This window comes from Amblyomma maculatum, chromosome 1 (assembly GCF_055883805.1).
Source record: "Amblyomma maculatum isolate TAMU_Amacu chromosome 1, ASM5588380v1, whole genome shotgun sequence".
Taxonomy (NCBI): Eukaryota; Metazoa; Arthropoda; class Arachnida; order Ixodida; family Ixodidae; genus Amblyomma; species Amblyomma maculatum.
In genome coordinates this window covers 306,869,340-306,886,280 of record NC_139344.1, presented here as the reverse complement: position 1 = coordinate 306,886,280, position 16,941 = coordinate 306,869,340, and the positions used below count along the sequence as shown (strand labels likewise).

General features: G+C 44.9%; 1 protein-coding gene across 1 annotated transcript in view; it reads right to left on the bottom strand.

The window, feature by feature from the left end:
* The window catches only part of LOC146207010 (RCC1 domain-containing protein 1-like), a 97,582-nt gene that overhangs the window by 35,567 nt on the left and 45,074 nt on the right, over positions 1–16,941 (bottom strand). The window contains exon 2 of the mRNA XM_084591853.1: positions 10,478–10,696. Within this exon, the coding sequence (XP_084447979.1) occupies positions 10,478–10,696 (219 nt within the window). The remainder of the gene's footprint in view (positions 1–10,477; positions 10,697–16,941) is intronic.

Here is a 16,941-nt window from a genome sequence, read left to right as displayed (position 1 = left end):
TCATTTATTTCTATGACTTCCAAGAAGTTCTTGTCATCAGAAACCCTACACTTTATGAAATCGGGACAGCTGTCTTGAAAGGTGATGAAAAGAAATAACCAGGTTACCTTGACGCAATGCTAAATTACAGAGGGTGAATATGCTGCATGAAGATGCCAAGAAGCTTGTACAGAGAAAAGTGAGAGTGAAATGATAGGATTTTTGAAACATTGAAATAAACTACAAACTATACTTGTCAAACCTGTCATCGAGGAATGGAAATCATGCAGTAATCAAAAACACAATATGGAGGACATTTTAGGTCATCTTCACAAAACATGTACCCACACCTCACACACAGCTTCATACTTATGAAAGAGGACAAACCAATATGCAAGGAGTGTGGCGATGGACTAACAATAAACCATATCTTACACGTCCGCCAGAGTCGAGAAAATAAGAGGAAAACATTTTGCACAATTTTGCAACAGATCCCTTTCCATCCCAGCATGATCCTAGGAGAGACGTGCAAATTTCCTGCATTTTTGGTTTCCTAAAATGTTCCTAAACAAGCTACATCCTAAAGAACATTTTAGTCATTGCACACAAAATAAATACATCAAACCTTGTTCTTGGTGCATGGCAACATTAGTCGCTTATGCACTATAAAAATCAACACAATGCTGTAAGGTATACCTTGATTAGCTATGTTATATGAGACAAGCTTTCGGTCTGGTGTGGTTCTTATTCACGTGACAGCGCTGTCATGAAGGTCTATGTCCCAGCGATCGGAAAGTGACCTATTCCAATAATTTTAAAAACTGAAAGCGATTCTACAGATCTCTAAAGGCTGGAGTGCTCAACTGTTATATCAACGTCCGCCTGCTTTGACAGCCTCCAGTGAAACTGTTGAAGAGAATACATTTTTGAACATTTAACGCGTTTCTGAAGGCATTGCTTTCAATTACGGGGAGGCCCACAAAAAGTAGCTGAATGCCAAACGCCACCTAGGTAGGCTTTCTAGCAAGACAGCGGTGTAGCGTGGAAAATTGCTCCGCCGGTCCATCACTGGCGCCGCTGACTTGAAAGGCGAACTGTTCAAACTTATAGCTACTGACCACACCTGAAACACTGAATTGTGCATGATCAAGGCAGAATTTCTCTTAACACTGAGCACTGGTAGCTATCGATTTCGCGCCCAATATTGTGAAAATCTGCCCTCTCTTCGATCATTGATACGTCCACAGTTGATTATGTGCCTTGGGGTAGGCCAGCCGTGGGAACATGGATGCGTGGTTGTAGCAACGATCACTTTCATGGCACACTGTGCAAAATTCCAAGAGTCAGCTTCTGCAACAAAATGTGCAGCGCACATTTTCTACCGCGTACCTAAGTCCGGCGACACATGCATATCTCTAGCTCGTTTCAAAGTTGCGCGGCCGTTCAGTCGGGTCACGCTAACCTCGAGCATGCGGGGGTTTAAACTACATGTACGCAAAATTCAACGACGAGAAAAAGATGCAGGCTAAGCACTTTAGTCTAGTTATCCCCTAAATACCAAAGAACATTGCTGTTCATAGGGAATTCGGATCATTTGCGCTTCCGACTTTCCGGTTGTGCACTCTTGCGGCGCAGTGCAGTAGGTCTTCGCCTCGACCAGTCGATGTGCAGCTCGCCACAGTAGCAGTGCAGGCCTCTAGTAGATTCGGCATGTCTTCAGCCACGGCTCTGAGGTAGAATTTAAACGAAGAATTTAGCTAGAAACATCCTGTTTCCTCGGTCTGTGTGTGAGGAATGAGGTGATAGTTCGATCTGCCCGTAATGCGAGCGAGCTATTCCTAGCATTTACGCTGTCTAGCGCCGGCACAACACACACACCTCGCCGTGCAGAACATTCGGCAGTCCAAAGTATGTATGTGAAATGGCATTATGCTCGTTCCTCACACACAGACCATGCCAAGCATGTGCATGTCGGTCTTGCAGGCGCTTGTGCAACAGTTCCAGGGCTGGTAGGGTTGAATATCCATGGCAGCCAACAAGTTGATGCAGGCCTTGGAAGGTGCTAGCCTCAGCTTGGCAAGAAGCAAGGGCAGAATGAAAAATAATAATGGATTTTTAAGATGCATTGTTTCGATGCCCCCCCTCCCCCCCCCCAACGTAGTGCCCATGAAGCGATCAGTGTTTTGTGCCACTTTATGGTCGAAATCGGGATGTCAACTCATGCTGATGCTCAGTCGACATGTTACAGCTGTGCATGCCTGGCATGTCAGTGTTGCAGACGCTTGAGGAAAGGTGGCAAAGCTGGTATTCACAAATATCGGTGACGGCAGACATGCTGGCATTAATTTCGGAAGGTGCAGGCGTTAGTTTGTCAAGATGCGCCGTCTGAATGAATAATAACAATTGGTCCTTGATATATGTCCCAATGCCTCTGCTGTGACCGCACTAATTCCTTAATTTGTGCCTCTTTTATTTCTCACACAGACATTACCTTACAGTTGTAAGCTAGCACATATATTACCTTCGATACCTCATAACAGAGATATAAAACACTGCTTTTACCAAGCTGCACAAACAGGCCTGAACAGCCTGCCTGATTCAGGATCCGAGGGCACAAATCAGAGCGTGTCCACATCACTTGTCTGCTGTGGAGTCGTGCACGTGATTTCACACTAACGCCAAATTTTCGTGAGAACAGGGCCTTTAATGCTGTGGCATTAAAACTTGTTATCACTCGTGCATGCTGAGTATTCATGCTAAGATATTGCTTTTTCTCAATTTGGAAAGCATTTGCTATATTTTCAGATGCAGTCCCTTTGCTCCAGAGTGCTTGCTCTAAGCGACTGCAAGATGCCATATGTACAGTTGAAGTTGCAGTAAACACCTTCCCATGTAAGCTACTAGAAATAAGCCTTCATGTCAGTCTCCAGTGTTGCTTATCTAACAAAAATGGCCACTCTAAGTTTCTCTTCTTTTTGTATCTCAGATCCACAAGATAACCAGACAAAGACGGACACCACGGGCTGCTACATTGAGGGCCTAATTACGGACAACATGGCACTCCGCAGCAGACTATAGGATGTGCAGAGGTAGCTGGGTACATTACAGATGACGCAGCAGTCATTAAAAGGAGACGACAAGCGCGTCAACTTTTACACTGATCTCCGTAACCATGGCGTGCTGCTAATATTGTTAGGTTTAATGAAAGGCAAAGGCACAGGTCAGCGAACAAGTTAACGGAGTTCCAGGAACTCATGCTGACTTTGATGAGGCTAAGGCTTGGTGTGCCTCTACGTGTGCCTCTACAGGACTTCGCTTACAAATTTGGGGTAAGTGTGATGAAGGTGGACATTGGAGTGAAAGTTGGATAATTGGGTTTATACTATGCAAATTGCAGGACTTAAAAAAAATGCATCTACTGGGAAGCCTGCTTTTTACTCCCCTATGTAGAAGTCTGTAAATAAAATGAGGATATGAAGCATGCTATTGAATGGAAAATAGAGGTTAGCTTGAGAAACAGTGAGAGAACAACGAATTCGAAGCGGGAAAGTCTATGGAAATAACCAGGAAAATAATGCATCTGGAGGAACATAATTGCAGGATACAGAAAACTGGAAGCATGTTTACTTCAGGGAATTGCTTAGGAAGGAAAACTAATAATGGTTGACTGAGACCTTAGATAAAATCTGCTTGGTTAGGATGTCCACATCTGGCATTAAATAAGGTAATTAGGGAAGATTTTGTCCTGCATAAAACTAGTTGGCAGATGGTGAAGATAATGATACTAAGGAAGCACTAAATTATCTACTTGAACTTTGCTTTCTTAAGTGAGCCAAGCCACAGCAGCCAGGAACTTGGAGAGCTGGCTTTCAGCAATGCACGCACACTTGGCCGGACTAGTGGTGTGGCCAGAGCGTGAAGAACTTAAAAAAACTATGCCCATGGCCTTTCGTACAGCCTTTGGAAATCAAGTCGTGGTCATCATTGATTGTTTTGAAATTTTCCTTGAACGGGCCTCATCTATGCTACCCAGAGCACAAACATATTCGAGATACAAGCACTATAACACTACAAAGTACTTGACTGGAATTGCACGATAACCTTCTTTTCCGAAGGCTGGGGTGGGCACACAAGTGATAAGATAATCTTCTGCCAGGTGATGCAGTCCTTGCAGACAGGAGCTTCACAGTTGGTGACTCTGTAGTAATACATTGTGCAAAGCTGCTGATACCAGCATTCACAAAGGGGAAGCCACAGCTGTCTTCCTGGGACATTGAAAAAAACTCGCCGCATTGCGAATGTTCGCATACATGTCGAACGTGTCATTGGGCTGGTACGACAGAAGTTTAATATTCTCTCAACAACCATCCCTCTACCACTTGTGACAGTACGAAATCAAGATAACCTAACACAGTTGGACACGATTGTCACTGCATGTGCTGCAATGACAAACATGAACAGATCTATCGTGCCATTTAAATGAGGCAAGAATCCTCTTTGATATGAACAGCGCATGCTTGGAAGAGATGAGAGAAAAAAACACAATGATAGGTGCTATGACAACATGAGGCAATACCCATCTTTGTTATCTTTCCTTTTATCCCTATCCAAGTATGCACTGTTCATACCCAAATTTCCTACCAACTCAACTAGCCTTACCATCACTCCCTGCATGGCTTCTTTTGGTGATGAAAGTTCCTTTATTTTTTGTTTACTATTTTATTTTTCACAGCTTTCCTTTACTCATACAATGGCCATTGTTATTTTCAACTCCAGTCTAAGAGTAGGTACAAAACTTTCTATACATATTTATTTTCGTGTTGCCGAAAATTCCTTTTTTCTTCATAGCTTTCCTTTACTGAAATAATGTCCAATGTCATTTTCAACTACAGTGTGAGATGGTTTAGTTTATGGGGTTTAAGTTCCAAAGTGACTCAGGCTAGGAGAGACATCATAGCGGATGAGTCTGGAAATTTCAAACACCGGGGGTTCTTTAGCATGCACTGCTAGTGCGCAGTACTTGGGCACCTTACTTTCTGCCTCCATAGAAAAGCAGTCGCCATGGATGGGGATTCAATCCCGCATCCTTGGGCACAGCAGTCGGGTACCCTAATTACTGTGCCACCACAGCGGGTCTGCAGTGTACGAGTATCTGTAGTATTTTCTATACTTATTTATTTATTTACAAATTTTTTCTTGTTGAAGAAAGCTCTTTTCTTCTTAAAGCTTTTCTCTAGTCAAACAATGACAATGTGTTGAAAACACTCGGTTGCATGTTGTGACGAGGCGGGGGGGGGGGGGGGGGGGGGGGCATACGCTTCTTTTGTACTCCCTGCCGACACTCGTATCTTGAAGTAGTCAGGGGGCAGGCTGGGTAACAGTTATAGAAGGCAAGTAGCAATGAGAGACCTCAGATTGAGGGTAGTCAGGCATGCCACCTCATGTTCACTAGTATGAATGCATGAGAATGCATAATTCAGTGTTTTGTCCAAACAGATGTATGCACTGGACAACTAGTGTTTGCCACATAATTGTAGTAATGGGATTGATTTATGGTTAATAGCAGTATGGATTTTAAGGCCCCAGAGACACTAAGCATATGAGGAAAATCGTGGTAGAGGGCTTTGAGTAATTTCGATCGTCTGCGTTTTTAACCATTATCATATCCCACAGCATAAGTGCACCTTGCTTTTTGCCTCCATCAAAACACGCCCACTGCAGTTGACATTAAACCCAGGTCACTGGCTCAGAGCCAATCCACCTAAACTGCAGTAGGGAATGGCATTAGTTGAATATTTATGACCTTAAAGTTTTCAAACTCGAAACACAGCTATGACTGTTTCCTTTCACATAAGCTGCCTGTACAACACTCACTACTGCGACTGACTCCACCGAATACTGCATTCAGGCAAGCTGTAAGAACGTGCCAATAAGTTGTGCCCTGCTTAGCTTCGTGAACAAATGCACAAGACAGAATAAGCGTTTGTAGTATTTATCTAATGAATGTCTATTCCATTCTCTCGTGTACAGGACCATGCAGCACAGTAAACATCCCTTACACATTAAACAACCTTACTTGTAGACAGTCAATGAATGTGGTACCTGTTGTATTGTCACAATTTCATTTACATATTTTGTTTGATGGATAAAGCTTTTGTGATACATCCAGTACCCAAAATTATTTCCAGACTTTGTTCTGGAGTTAACGAGCAACAGAACAAAGCCTTCTATGCTTCGATAGTGTGCAATAAATATGTACAAGGTAAAGTGTGTTGGAGGGAGTTGTAAACACTGGGAAAACTATGTGCAGCTGGATGTGAAACTTTTTTCACCTGCAACATTGTTCAAGTCTAAACAGGAAATGATTGCTTTCTATTGAATTTTGAAAGTAAAAAAAATTTAAAAAATACCGTTCATTTGCTCACGAAAAGGAGGTGCAGAATATGTCAAAAATATTACATTTGGGCAAGCTGCTTACTGATATGTCTGCCTGATTCTCTCAAGTAAACATCTCTGTGCAGTGCACAGACCAGTGCACAAACCATTAATGTTCATAGGTTTCAGGGAGACGCACCTTTCCTGTAATGAACAAACGGTCAACGACAGCGGTGATAGCTGTTCTACTGCATGAAAGAGCACTGAACAAGGGTAGCGGTGGGGAAGCGCCTCAGTTCGCAGGTCGAGCCCACACATACGTGCGACCTGCGCACTGAGGCTTCCCCCCCTCTACCCTTGTTCAGTGCTCTTTCATAATGTGTAAGCCATCTTCTTCCTCTCGTTGTACCTGTTCTACTGCAGTGGTTCCACAGCATATAGTGAAAGCTTGTATCATAAAACTGTTGTACTTGATTTTCCAGTTACAGATGAGACCTTTCATTATGTGCAAAAAACATTTCCAAGAAAAACTTTGTTAGAATGAATAGTGAAATCTTTGGAAACAAGTAATGTACCGCTGTGCATGAAACTGCATTTTTTTTTTTCCTGCTGCATTGCTAAGTCTGAAGAAAAAATTGTTAACACAAGCTCTGGATATAATGTAACAAAAAGTTTTATTTAAAAAGCACGAAAAAGGTAAGTAATAATTTTTTTTAATAAGCACACAGAAGCGAAGCTAATACGTACATGCAAAATATGTCTCAGCTATTTGTTCAGGCACCCAAGCTTTGCGGGTGACGATTGCTACATGGTACGTGCGTGAACCAGCACTATTGAGAAAGTTTGCACATAAAACACTACAAAATATTGGCAGTACGGCTGCTAGTGTAGTATCTGACTGATTCACGAAACAAACATAAAATGTGGCATGTATCGCCAGGGCAGGTTATGCCTTGTCGCAGCAGTAGTGCATGGAAACTAAGCTGGTGCAGATGTCTGATAAGATGTGGCCACAATCATTTGTGCACAATTAAACGCCGAGATCAGATATTAGAGGATGGCATGGTGGTTTGCATGCATCCAGTTACGTTTTTCAAGGGCACTGTGATGTATCGGTAGTAAAGAAGTGTACACTTCTATTTTCGAAAGCAATGCAATGAGAAATTACCGGGCCATTTGTCACTATCCTATCGCTGCGTTTCAGCCAGCAACAACTCTTACTTTTATTTGTTTTATTGCGATAGCGTACCTTACAGCAGGCCAGCAACAACTCGCTACTGCGATCACCTACACTGATTCTGATCCCTGCGTAGACTGCAGTAAGATGCAACCGTGGCACCAGACGGCACTTTACACGCTTTATGAAAAAGCTTACCGTACCTTTCTGCACACAATAGAGCAACCGATGACAAAATAACAGTTGTACACAAAGACACATCAAGCTCTTCACTAATTACACAGATCGACGACCGCACAAACAATTTCTCTGGATGCAGTGAGTGATGGGTACAACATAGTCATATGTCCACAAACACAAAATGAACTCGCATCTTGCAGAGCACTCCAGCCTCTCTTGGCCGCTCTGCTCTTGGCCGAGCGGTATGTACACCATGTTGCACTTTTTTCTCAACCTCCCCTGGAGCGAGTGCACCCTGAGCAAGAACTACTGCACAACTAGTCCTGCACCTTGACAAAACGAGGAGGGCAGTGCTGTACGTGTTGAGCTGGTGCAACATAGAGAAGGAGGAGAGGCTTGAAACGTGCAATTCGGTCGTCATGCAGGCGCCAGCAAAACAGTTGAGCCAACTTTCTGCGTCTATGGCTGGTTTGTGTGGGCCGGTGGCCCACATTGGTGCTGAAGGCAAAAAAAGCCATCGTAGAAAACCACTTCCCCACATTCTTATGGACTGCAAGAACGCCCTCTTTCAAGGTGTGTGGGTGCTTCGACCGCAAACGGGCCAGTAGCAGCCGCCTCCTCACTGAAGCTTGCCTCTTTCTAATTGGCTGTGGTTTAGCTCTGGTTAAACCTGGTAGAGTAGCAAAGGCTACATACCCCTGGCTACGCTTAGGTTTCGCTTGAAAGTAAGACACACGGTTTACGTAACGGCTCGAACTTTATTGTTTATACCAATGAAGACGCTCCAGTATCAGTAAAGTAGTGAGACTGTTTCCACTTTGTCGATACCATGGTTTGAATCAGCAAAGCTTCGCTGAAGCATTAAGTCTAAACTGCTTCCCCATTGCGTGATGCTAGTCTGTTGCAGTTTACTCAACTCAGTTGAAATCGTTCTTTGGCGGCTTGAAGAAACGCCGGGTCAGTCGGGTCGGGTTGGGTGCCATAGGGGGCACTTTTGACCACTAAAGTGCGTTGAGGTGAAAGCGTCTGTTGAGCTGTGGTCTTAAGCCCTCCACTACAGCACCTCTTTCTCTCTATTCTGACTCCCACCTTCCTCCTTTTCCTTATGTCTCGGTTAAGGTGTCCGCGGAGAATTGTGACAGATACTGCGCCTTTTCTTTCCTGTAAACCAATTTGAAACGCCGCTGATGCCTGCTGCACTGAGTCTGCTTCTTATATGCTGTGTGGTGCGGCGTTAGAGGAAGCGCCAAATTAATGAGGAGGTGAACTTCGCCTGGTGACGTCATCGCCAGTCGTGACGTCATAACTGGATGTGACGTCATTATGACATCACTTCTGTTCATGACCTCACAGCCAATGACATCACCATGTGATTGCGTCACAGCCAGTCAATGTCATTACTTATAACTACTGAGTCATGACTAATGACTAATTAGTACTATTTAGTGAATAGCTAGTCGTTGGTTACTACTGCGGCGCCGCCAGCTGGGCTACTATCATTCTTACGCTATAAGAGGAGAATTAAGATGCGCTACTCACGTTCAGGAGGGAGATCCCGGGTGTGGCGCAGTTATTAAAGCGCTCGGCTGTGGATCCGAGGGATGGAGGTTCGGTTCCTGGTGGAGACGTTCTTTTTATGAGAAGACCGGCCCTGCGGCGCCGCAGCTGTGGCGGTTGCTAGGCAACGACCAACGTTCTCAGATAAGAGACAGTTGAAAAACTGTGCTGGCGCGCTGCGAAGTAGGCCAAAACGATAGATCTGGCGTGAGTTGATCTCAAAGCGACCACAGTGCCCCTCTCCCCTGCTGCGATAGATGGGTGAGGCCATAGAGCTAATACACAGGCGGAAATTTCAAATACCACTCACCCTTTTCTTTTAGCAATGCAACAGATAACATTTGGGTTTTAAACACACTTTTGTACCCATATGAAAGCCACCATGTCTACTGATGCAAGGAAGTTGCAGACGCGGCTCAAGCGGGTCGTCTACTACCTGCCTGCTTGAGATAAGTCTGCTAACGTGGAGGTGTTTCATGCGTTTCAAGATGTGTTTAGAAAAATGCAGGTGCAATTTTATCTTCCGTTGCGTTGCTGAAAAGAAAGGGTTAGTAATATTTTAAAATTTCCGCTTGTGTATTAGCAGTATTAGCTCTATAACCTCACCCCTCTATCGCAGCAGGGAGAGGGGCGCTTCGGTCACTTTGAGATCAACTCACGCCAGATCGGCAATCGTTTTGGCCCACTTCGCACCGCATAGTTTTCCAACTGTCTCTATATAAGAACGTTGGCAACAGCTCAAGGTCAGTGCGATCACGGCTAAGGTGCGACCAGGACGAAAGTGCGATCACGGCGAAGTTGCTGGCGTAGTGTAGCATAGCTACAAAAATGCCAGCTAGTTTATAGGCGCAGCATCTGTACATGATTGTGCACCACACTGCGGCCAATGGGGCCGAATATCAAGCGACGGTGTTTCACATGGCCATTTGAAGAGAGCGCACTAAGAGTTGTAGTGAAACAACAAAGAGTGCACTAACGCCTCTATCGAAACGCGGGCGACGGGATCGAACCCGAGTGCTCCGAGCGTATTTACCGCTAAGCCACCACAGCTGGTCTGCATTGGTGATTTTGTGGGTAGAGGAGGAAGCGGAATCCCGAAAATATGCGAGTGGGGCCTCGCTCCAACAGTGTAGACGTCGGCTGCTGAGACATCCGTTGTCTCGTTTAGGCGTGCCCGGGAGGCTTTGCTTTCTGGAAGACGCCACTCACCGCCGTTCAGCACCAGTAGCGCCGTGCGGGAGCCCACGGCGGCTGTGCACGGCCGCTCCTCCCCCAACCATAACTGGCGGGGGCCGCAGCCCAGCCACGTACCGCCAGCCTCGAGCATCAGTAGCCAGTGGCCTCGCGGACCTAGCGCCGCCTGGGACACGCCGGCCGCGGCCAAACACCGGGGACCACCCCAGCCACGAAGCTCGGCGGCGCCTGCCTCTGCAAGAGAGATACACGAGTGCTTGTGGTGTGTGTCGCTCCACAGCTGTAAATGTTTGTCCACCACAAGCATGGGCCCGTATTTCGAGTTGTTTTCGTAAGAGTTGTTTTCACCTTCACCTGGTTGGTGGAAACGTCTGAATCGGATGTCAGTTCAGTTGCCACTGCAAGGGGTGACAGGAAGTGAATGCGTTCCAGTTTCAGTAACAAAATGCCCAGCAGCACCCACTGCAATAGGGCCATTTTTATAGAGCATAGGTTCTACTACTTGGGCTGAAACTGAATTTCGCCCCGATGGGACAAATTGGCCTTAACGTCACCTCACTGGGCCTGAGTGACATTGACCTAAAAATCAACCGAAAAGTGAGACACACTGTCCTTCCTTTCCCAAAAACCAACTTAAACAAATATATCTAGAAATATAGGAGGAAAGGTGATGTTGAAAATACTAGCGCATCTACTCTTAGGGTAAAGCTTGAAGGTGTCCCTCTAAGTCAAACCGCCAAACCGTGTAAAATGTTGCTAACCCAAGTTTACTTTCACTCGTGTAACTATAGGTTCGAACCATACTTAACCCTCCCTACCCCAATTATTTACCTACACCAATTTAGCAAAACTCCAATACATCTAATAGAGTTTTTCCACACTCTTGTAGATGGTGTAGGCAAAAAATGACCCGAATGTTGGTCTCATTTCTCTTTGCCGATAAACGCATGGCTCTGTCACTGTCATCCTATCATCAGCACCCGCGCTGGAACCCGACCGCGGTGGACGCGTTGCGGCAGTGGAACGCAAAGGCATCTGTGTGCTGTGCAATGTCAGTGCCTGTTAAAGATCCCCAAGTGATCTAAGTTATTACATAGCCCTCCATTACGGCACCTGCTTCTTACATTCCTGCCTTCTTACTGTCATGCCAAAAAGCCGTTAGAGTGAATGGGAATATTTTTATTAAATATTGGGGTTGAAAAGTGTACCTGTTAGCACAAAACATTGGTAATGGCATGCTATATTTTGCTGCCAAACGGAGAGAAGGTCATTTATCATTTCACCCAAATTTTACATGTATGTATTTTTCTGCTCGTTTCCTGCTATTTATAGTAAGCATATTCAATGTTAGGACATTATTGATAGTAAATCAATGGCAATTTTTGCATTGTTTTGCCGAAAGTTGTAGTTTTCCAGGCGGTAGTGCACTGGCCCATGATGCTTAGAGCACTCATGGTGGCCGATCAATTGGTCTTTAGCAAGCTCCATGGATAAAAATTATAGAACTGTGTTCAAACTCTTAAAAGTGCAAATGAAAAAACCCTTTTCTCCTCTCTTTGTATTTTTTCATCTTCTCTCTACTTTTCTTTTTTTCCTCATCACTACCATCATCAACACTATCACAACTACCATTATTACAATCACCACTCACCAACTATATATTTATCATCATCACCATTGTATGGTTTGGTGCCATTCACTTGCCTCTTTCACTTTTACTCGGCTTCGTACTAGCCACCGAAATAGCCACTCTACGCGCAGCATGGCGAGGGCGTCGGGGTCTTTTGTACGGACGGCGCTCGTTTCGCTAAAAGCTTGTTTCTGTGTTCTTTGTTTTTCCAACCAAAGTGAACGAGAAGTCTCCCTTATCAGTTGGTGATCGCATTTCCGCCCGGTCGTAGATTGTGGGAAGAAAGCATCCTCCGTGGCCGAGTGCAGATCGCCCACATGTCCGAGGTGGGGAGAAGGGAAAGCAACGTTCGCGCTTCACAGCTTTCTTTAAAGGGCAACTCCGGGGTTTTTTTGACATTCGAATATTCTAATAAAAATTTTACTGTAGATTCTCCTCTCCGTCCGACGCATTCTGCAAAATGTGAGTGCCGTACGATAATCCGTTCGCACGCAACATGACTTTAAAATATGCTGTTTTCATGGCTTAAGTTGAGACTATTTCTGCCGGCAACGCTGAGTTTTTGACGTCACAAACAGTATTACTGTCCACTTCCCGCATTATTATGAAATTGTGAGGCTTATATTGAACTACCTCAGACATTTTATACAATGCTTCATGATTTCCACACTTTATTTTCACCATCCAACGCACGTATGAGTGTTTCTCTAATACTGAGTGTGACGTCACCATTTCGTCACCTGGGACGTCGTTTCTGGCTGTGAAAGCAGTTTCGGTTTCGATTTGCTGTTTTTTCTTTTTAAAAATACTTCTAATTGGAATTTCGAAAAACGGTTTTTTGTGTTCGAGTCAGGACGTGCCGAGGAATGTAATTCAACCAAAAACACAGAATGATGGAAAAGCCACCGGAGTTGACCTTTAAAGAGTTAAGCTTGTGGAGGGTGCTCTTGCAGTTAGCGAAGGCATCTCTTCTTCGAAAGGGCCGGTGCCCCGCGGTTTCCCGATTTGTGTATTGGCACTATCATAGCTAATCGCCAATCATCTGGGACCTGTTCTTGCTGCAGCGAGGTGTAAAAAATAATCAGCAAGTAGTGAGCAATCCATTCCGCATACCTCCGTAAAATGCATTTGGTATCCCGTCTGGACCAACCGATTTCTTTTCGTTAACATTGAGCAGAAGAGTCACTACTCCCTCATACGTTTTTATGTCAGACATTGCTGAATGTGGTTCTGATGACGGCGGTTGCTCAGAGTCAGACGTATCTGGTGGCAAAGAAAATACACACTGAAAGAAGTGGTTAAAGTAAGATACAAGAAGTGCACTATCTGTTGTGGTTTCACTGCCGACAATTATTGTATTCAGAGCAGAATTTGGCTGTGACAGGTGATGCCAGAACGCTAGGGTGAGGTCTTGATAAAGCTTGTAATACTTCGTTGTATTTTTCTTTTGCTTCTGTTAGCTTCGACTAGACAGTGTGGATATAAGAGCGGGATCTTTTGTTGCTTTCTTTCATCATCATCATCATCATCAGCCTGATTATACCCACTGCAGGGCGAAGGCCTCTCCCATATTTCTCCACTTAACCCGGTTCTGTGCAAGCTGCATCCACTTGACCCCTGCGAACTTCTTAATCTCATCCGCCCACCTAACTTTCTGCCGCCCCCTGCTACGCTTTCCTTCCCTTGGAATCCAGTTTGTTACCCTCAGCGACCATCGGTTATCCTCTCTTCGCACTACATGTCCTGCCCATGTCCATTTCTTCTTCTTAATTTCTACTAGAATGTCGGTAACTTGAGTTATTTCTCTGACCCACTCTGCACGCTTTCTATCTCTTAATGTTACCCCTACCATTTTTCGTTCCATAGCCCTCTGGGTTGTCCTCAACTTAAGTAGAACTCTCTTGGTTAGCCTCCACGTTTCAGCCCCATAGGTGAGTACAGGCAAGATGCAACTGTTGTATACTTTCCTCTTGAGCGATACCGGTAAGCTGCTAGTCATAATCTGCGAGTGCTTGCCAAATGTGCTCCATCCCAATCTTATTCTTCTTGTTATTTCCTTTTCATGGTCCGGATCTGCGGTTACTACCTGTCCTAAGTAGACATATTCGTCCACTACTTCCAGTATTTCGCTACCTAATGCAAACTGCTGTTCCTTCCCGAGGCTGTTGAACATTACCTTAGTCTTCTGCATATTATTTTCAAGCCTACCTTTCTACTTTTCCTGTCTAGGTCATCAATCATTATTTGCAGTTCATCCCCCGAGTTGCTTAGCAAGGCAATGTCATCAGCAAATCGCAGATTATTGAGGTATTCTCCATCTACCCTTATCCCTAACTGCTCCCATTCCAAGTCTCTGAATACTTCCTCTAAACAAGCCGTGAATAGTACTGGAGAGATTGTGTCTCCTTGCCTAACACCTTTCTTTATAGGAATTTTGTTACTTTCTTTATGCAGAACTATGGTTGCTGTGCAGCCACTATATATATCTTCCAGTACTTTCACGTATGGCTCGTCTACCCCTGATTTCGCAATGCCTGCATCACCGCCGATGTTTCAACTGAGTCAAATGCGTTTTCGTAATCAATGAATGCTATGTATAAGGGCTGGTTATATTCCGAGCATTTTTCTATCACCTGATTGATGGTATGGATATGATCGATAGTAGAGTACCGTTTCCGAAACCCTGCTTGATCCTTTGCTTGATTGCAGTCTAAGGTTGTCCTGATTCTATTAGCGATTACCTTAGTAAATACCTTATACGTAACAGACAGTAAGCTGATTGGTCTGTAATTTTTAAGGTCCTTAGAGTCCCCTTTCTTGTGAATGAGGATAATGTTTGCATTCTTCCATGGTTCCGGTACCGTCGATAACACCAGGCACTGCGTATACAGGGTGGCCAGTTTTTCTAGCACGATATCTCCCCCGTCCTTCAGCAAATCTGTAGTTATCTGATCCTCTCCAGCTGATTTCCCCCTTTTCATAGTTTCTAGTGCTTTCTTGACCTCGTCCTTCGTCACTGGTGGAACGTCTGACTGTTTTTCCCTACCGCCAATCTCACTACGGTCCTGACTACTTTCGCTACTGTAGAGATCTGTATAGAACTCCTCGGCTACTTTGACTATCTTTTCCATATTAGTGATGACGTTGCCCGCTTTGTCCCTTATCGCATACATCTGGTTTTTGCCTATGGCCAATTTCTTCTTTACCGCTTTAAGGCTTCCCCCGTTCCTTACAGCATGCTCAATTTTCTCCATGTTATACTTCCTTAAATCGGCCACCTTGCGCTTATTGATTAGCTTTGATATCTCGGCCAATTCAATCTGGTCTGTTCGATTGGAAGCTTTCATACTCTGGCGTTTCTTAATCAAATCTTTCGTCTCCTTAGACAGCTTACCGGTATCCTCTCTAACTATCCTACCGCCTACTTCTACCGCGCACTCAGTAATGATATCTCTGAAATTATTGTTCCTTGCCTCTAGGGTAATGTCGCCATCCTCAGTTAGAGCTGAATACCTATTCTGTAGCGAGATCCTGAACTCTTCTGCCCTCCCCCTCACCGCTAATTCGTTTATGGGTTTCTTTCTTACTAATCTGTTGCGTTCCTTCTTCAGATTTAGGCTAATTCGGGACCTCACCATCCTGTGGTCACTGCATCGCACTTTCCCGATTACCTCTACATCTTGCATAATGGCGGGGGTTGAACACATTATGAAGTCGATTTCATTTTTAGTCTCTCCGTTAGGACTTTTCCATGTCCATTTCCGGTTCTTCCGTTTGCTGAAGAAGGTATTCATGATTCGTAAGTTATTGCGCTCTGCAAACTCAACTAGTAACTCCCCCCTGCTATTCCTAGAACCAATGCCATAGTCACCTACTGCCTTGTCTCCTGCCTGTTTTCTCCCTACCTTGGCATTGAAGTCGCCCATTAGTACAGTATACTGCGTCTTTACTTTTCGCATTGCCGATTCTACATCTTCATAGAAGCTTTCAACTGTCTGGTCATCATAACTACATGTAGGTGCATAGGCCTGTACAACCTTCAGTTTATACCGCTTATTAAGCCTAATTACGATGCCTGCAACCCTTTCATTAATACTATAGAATTCATCTATATTACCCGCTATATACTTATTGACAAGGAAACCTACTCCTAGTTGTCGCCTCTCTGGTAAACCTCGATAACACAGTACATGCCCATCCTTCAGTACAGTATATGCCTCATTCGGCCTCCTAACCTCACTAAGCCCTATGACATCCCATTTCATGCCCTCTAGTTCCTCTAACAGCACTGCTAAACTAGCTTCACTAGCTAGGGTTCTAGTATTAAACGTTGCCAGGGTCAGTTTCCTATGGCGGCCTGTCCAGCGGAGCCAGGCTTTCTTAGCACCCCCTGCTGCGTCACAGGTCTGACCGCCGCCGTGGTCAGTTGTTCCGCAGCCGCTGGTGACTGAGGGCCGGGGTTTTATGGAGCTTATCATAGGAGGTTGCGGCCAATTACTGCACCAGGGTGGCCAACTCCTGTTCTGGTGAGGGAGTGCGTTGCCGGAGGTGTTCACCGGCATCAGGTCGCACCCTAAACCTGTCTATGCAATTCCATCGACACGCGGATTTTTTTTTTTTCATCCGGTGGAGAATTGCGCGGCACCGGGATTTGAACCCCGGTCCTCTTGCATGCGAGGCGGATGTTCTACCGCTACGCCACCGCTGCACCGTAAGTGGTTGTTCTCAATTTTCTTGGAGGGGGGGGGGGGGGGAGGTCATTTAATAATCGGATATTTTTCTGGTCCCTCAAATTGAACTTAATGAGCTTTCATTGTATAATCACGGTCCCATCGCACACAAGCAAACA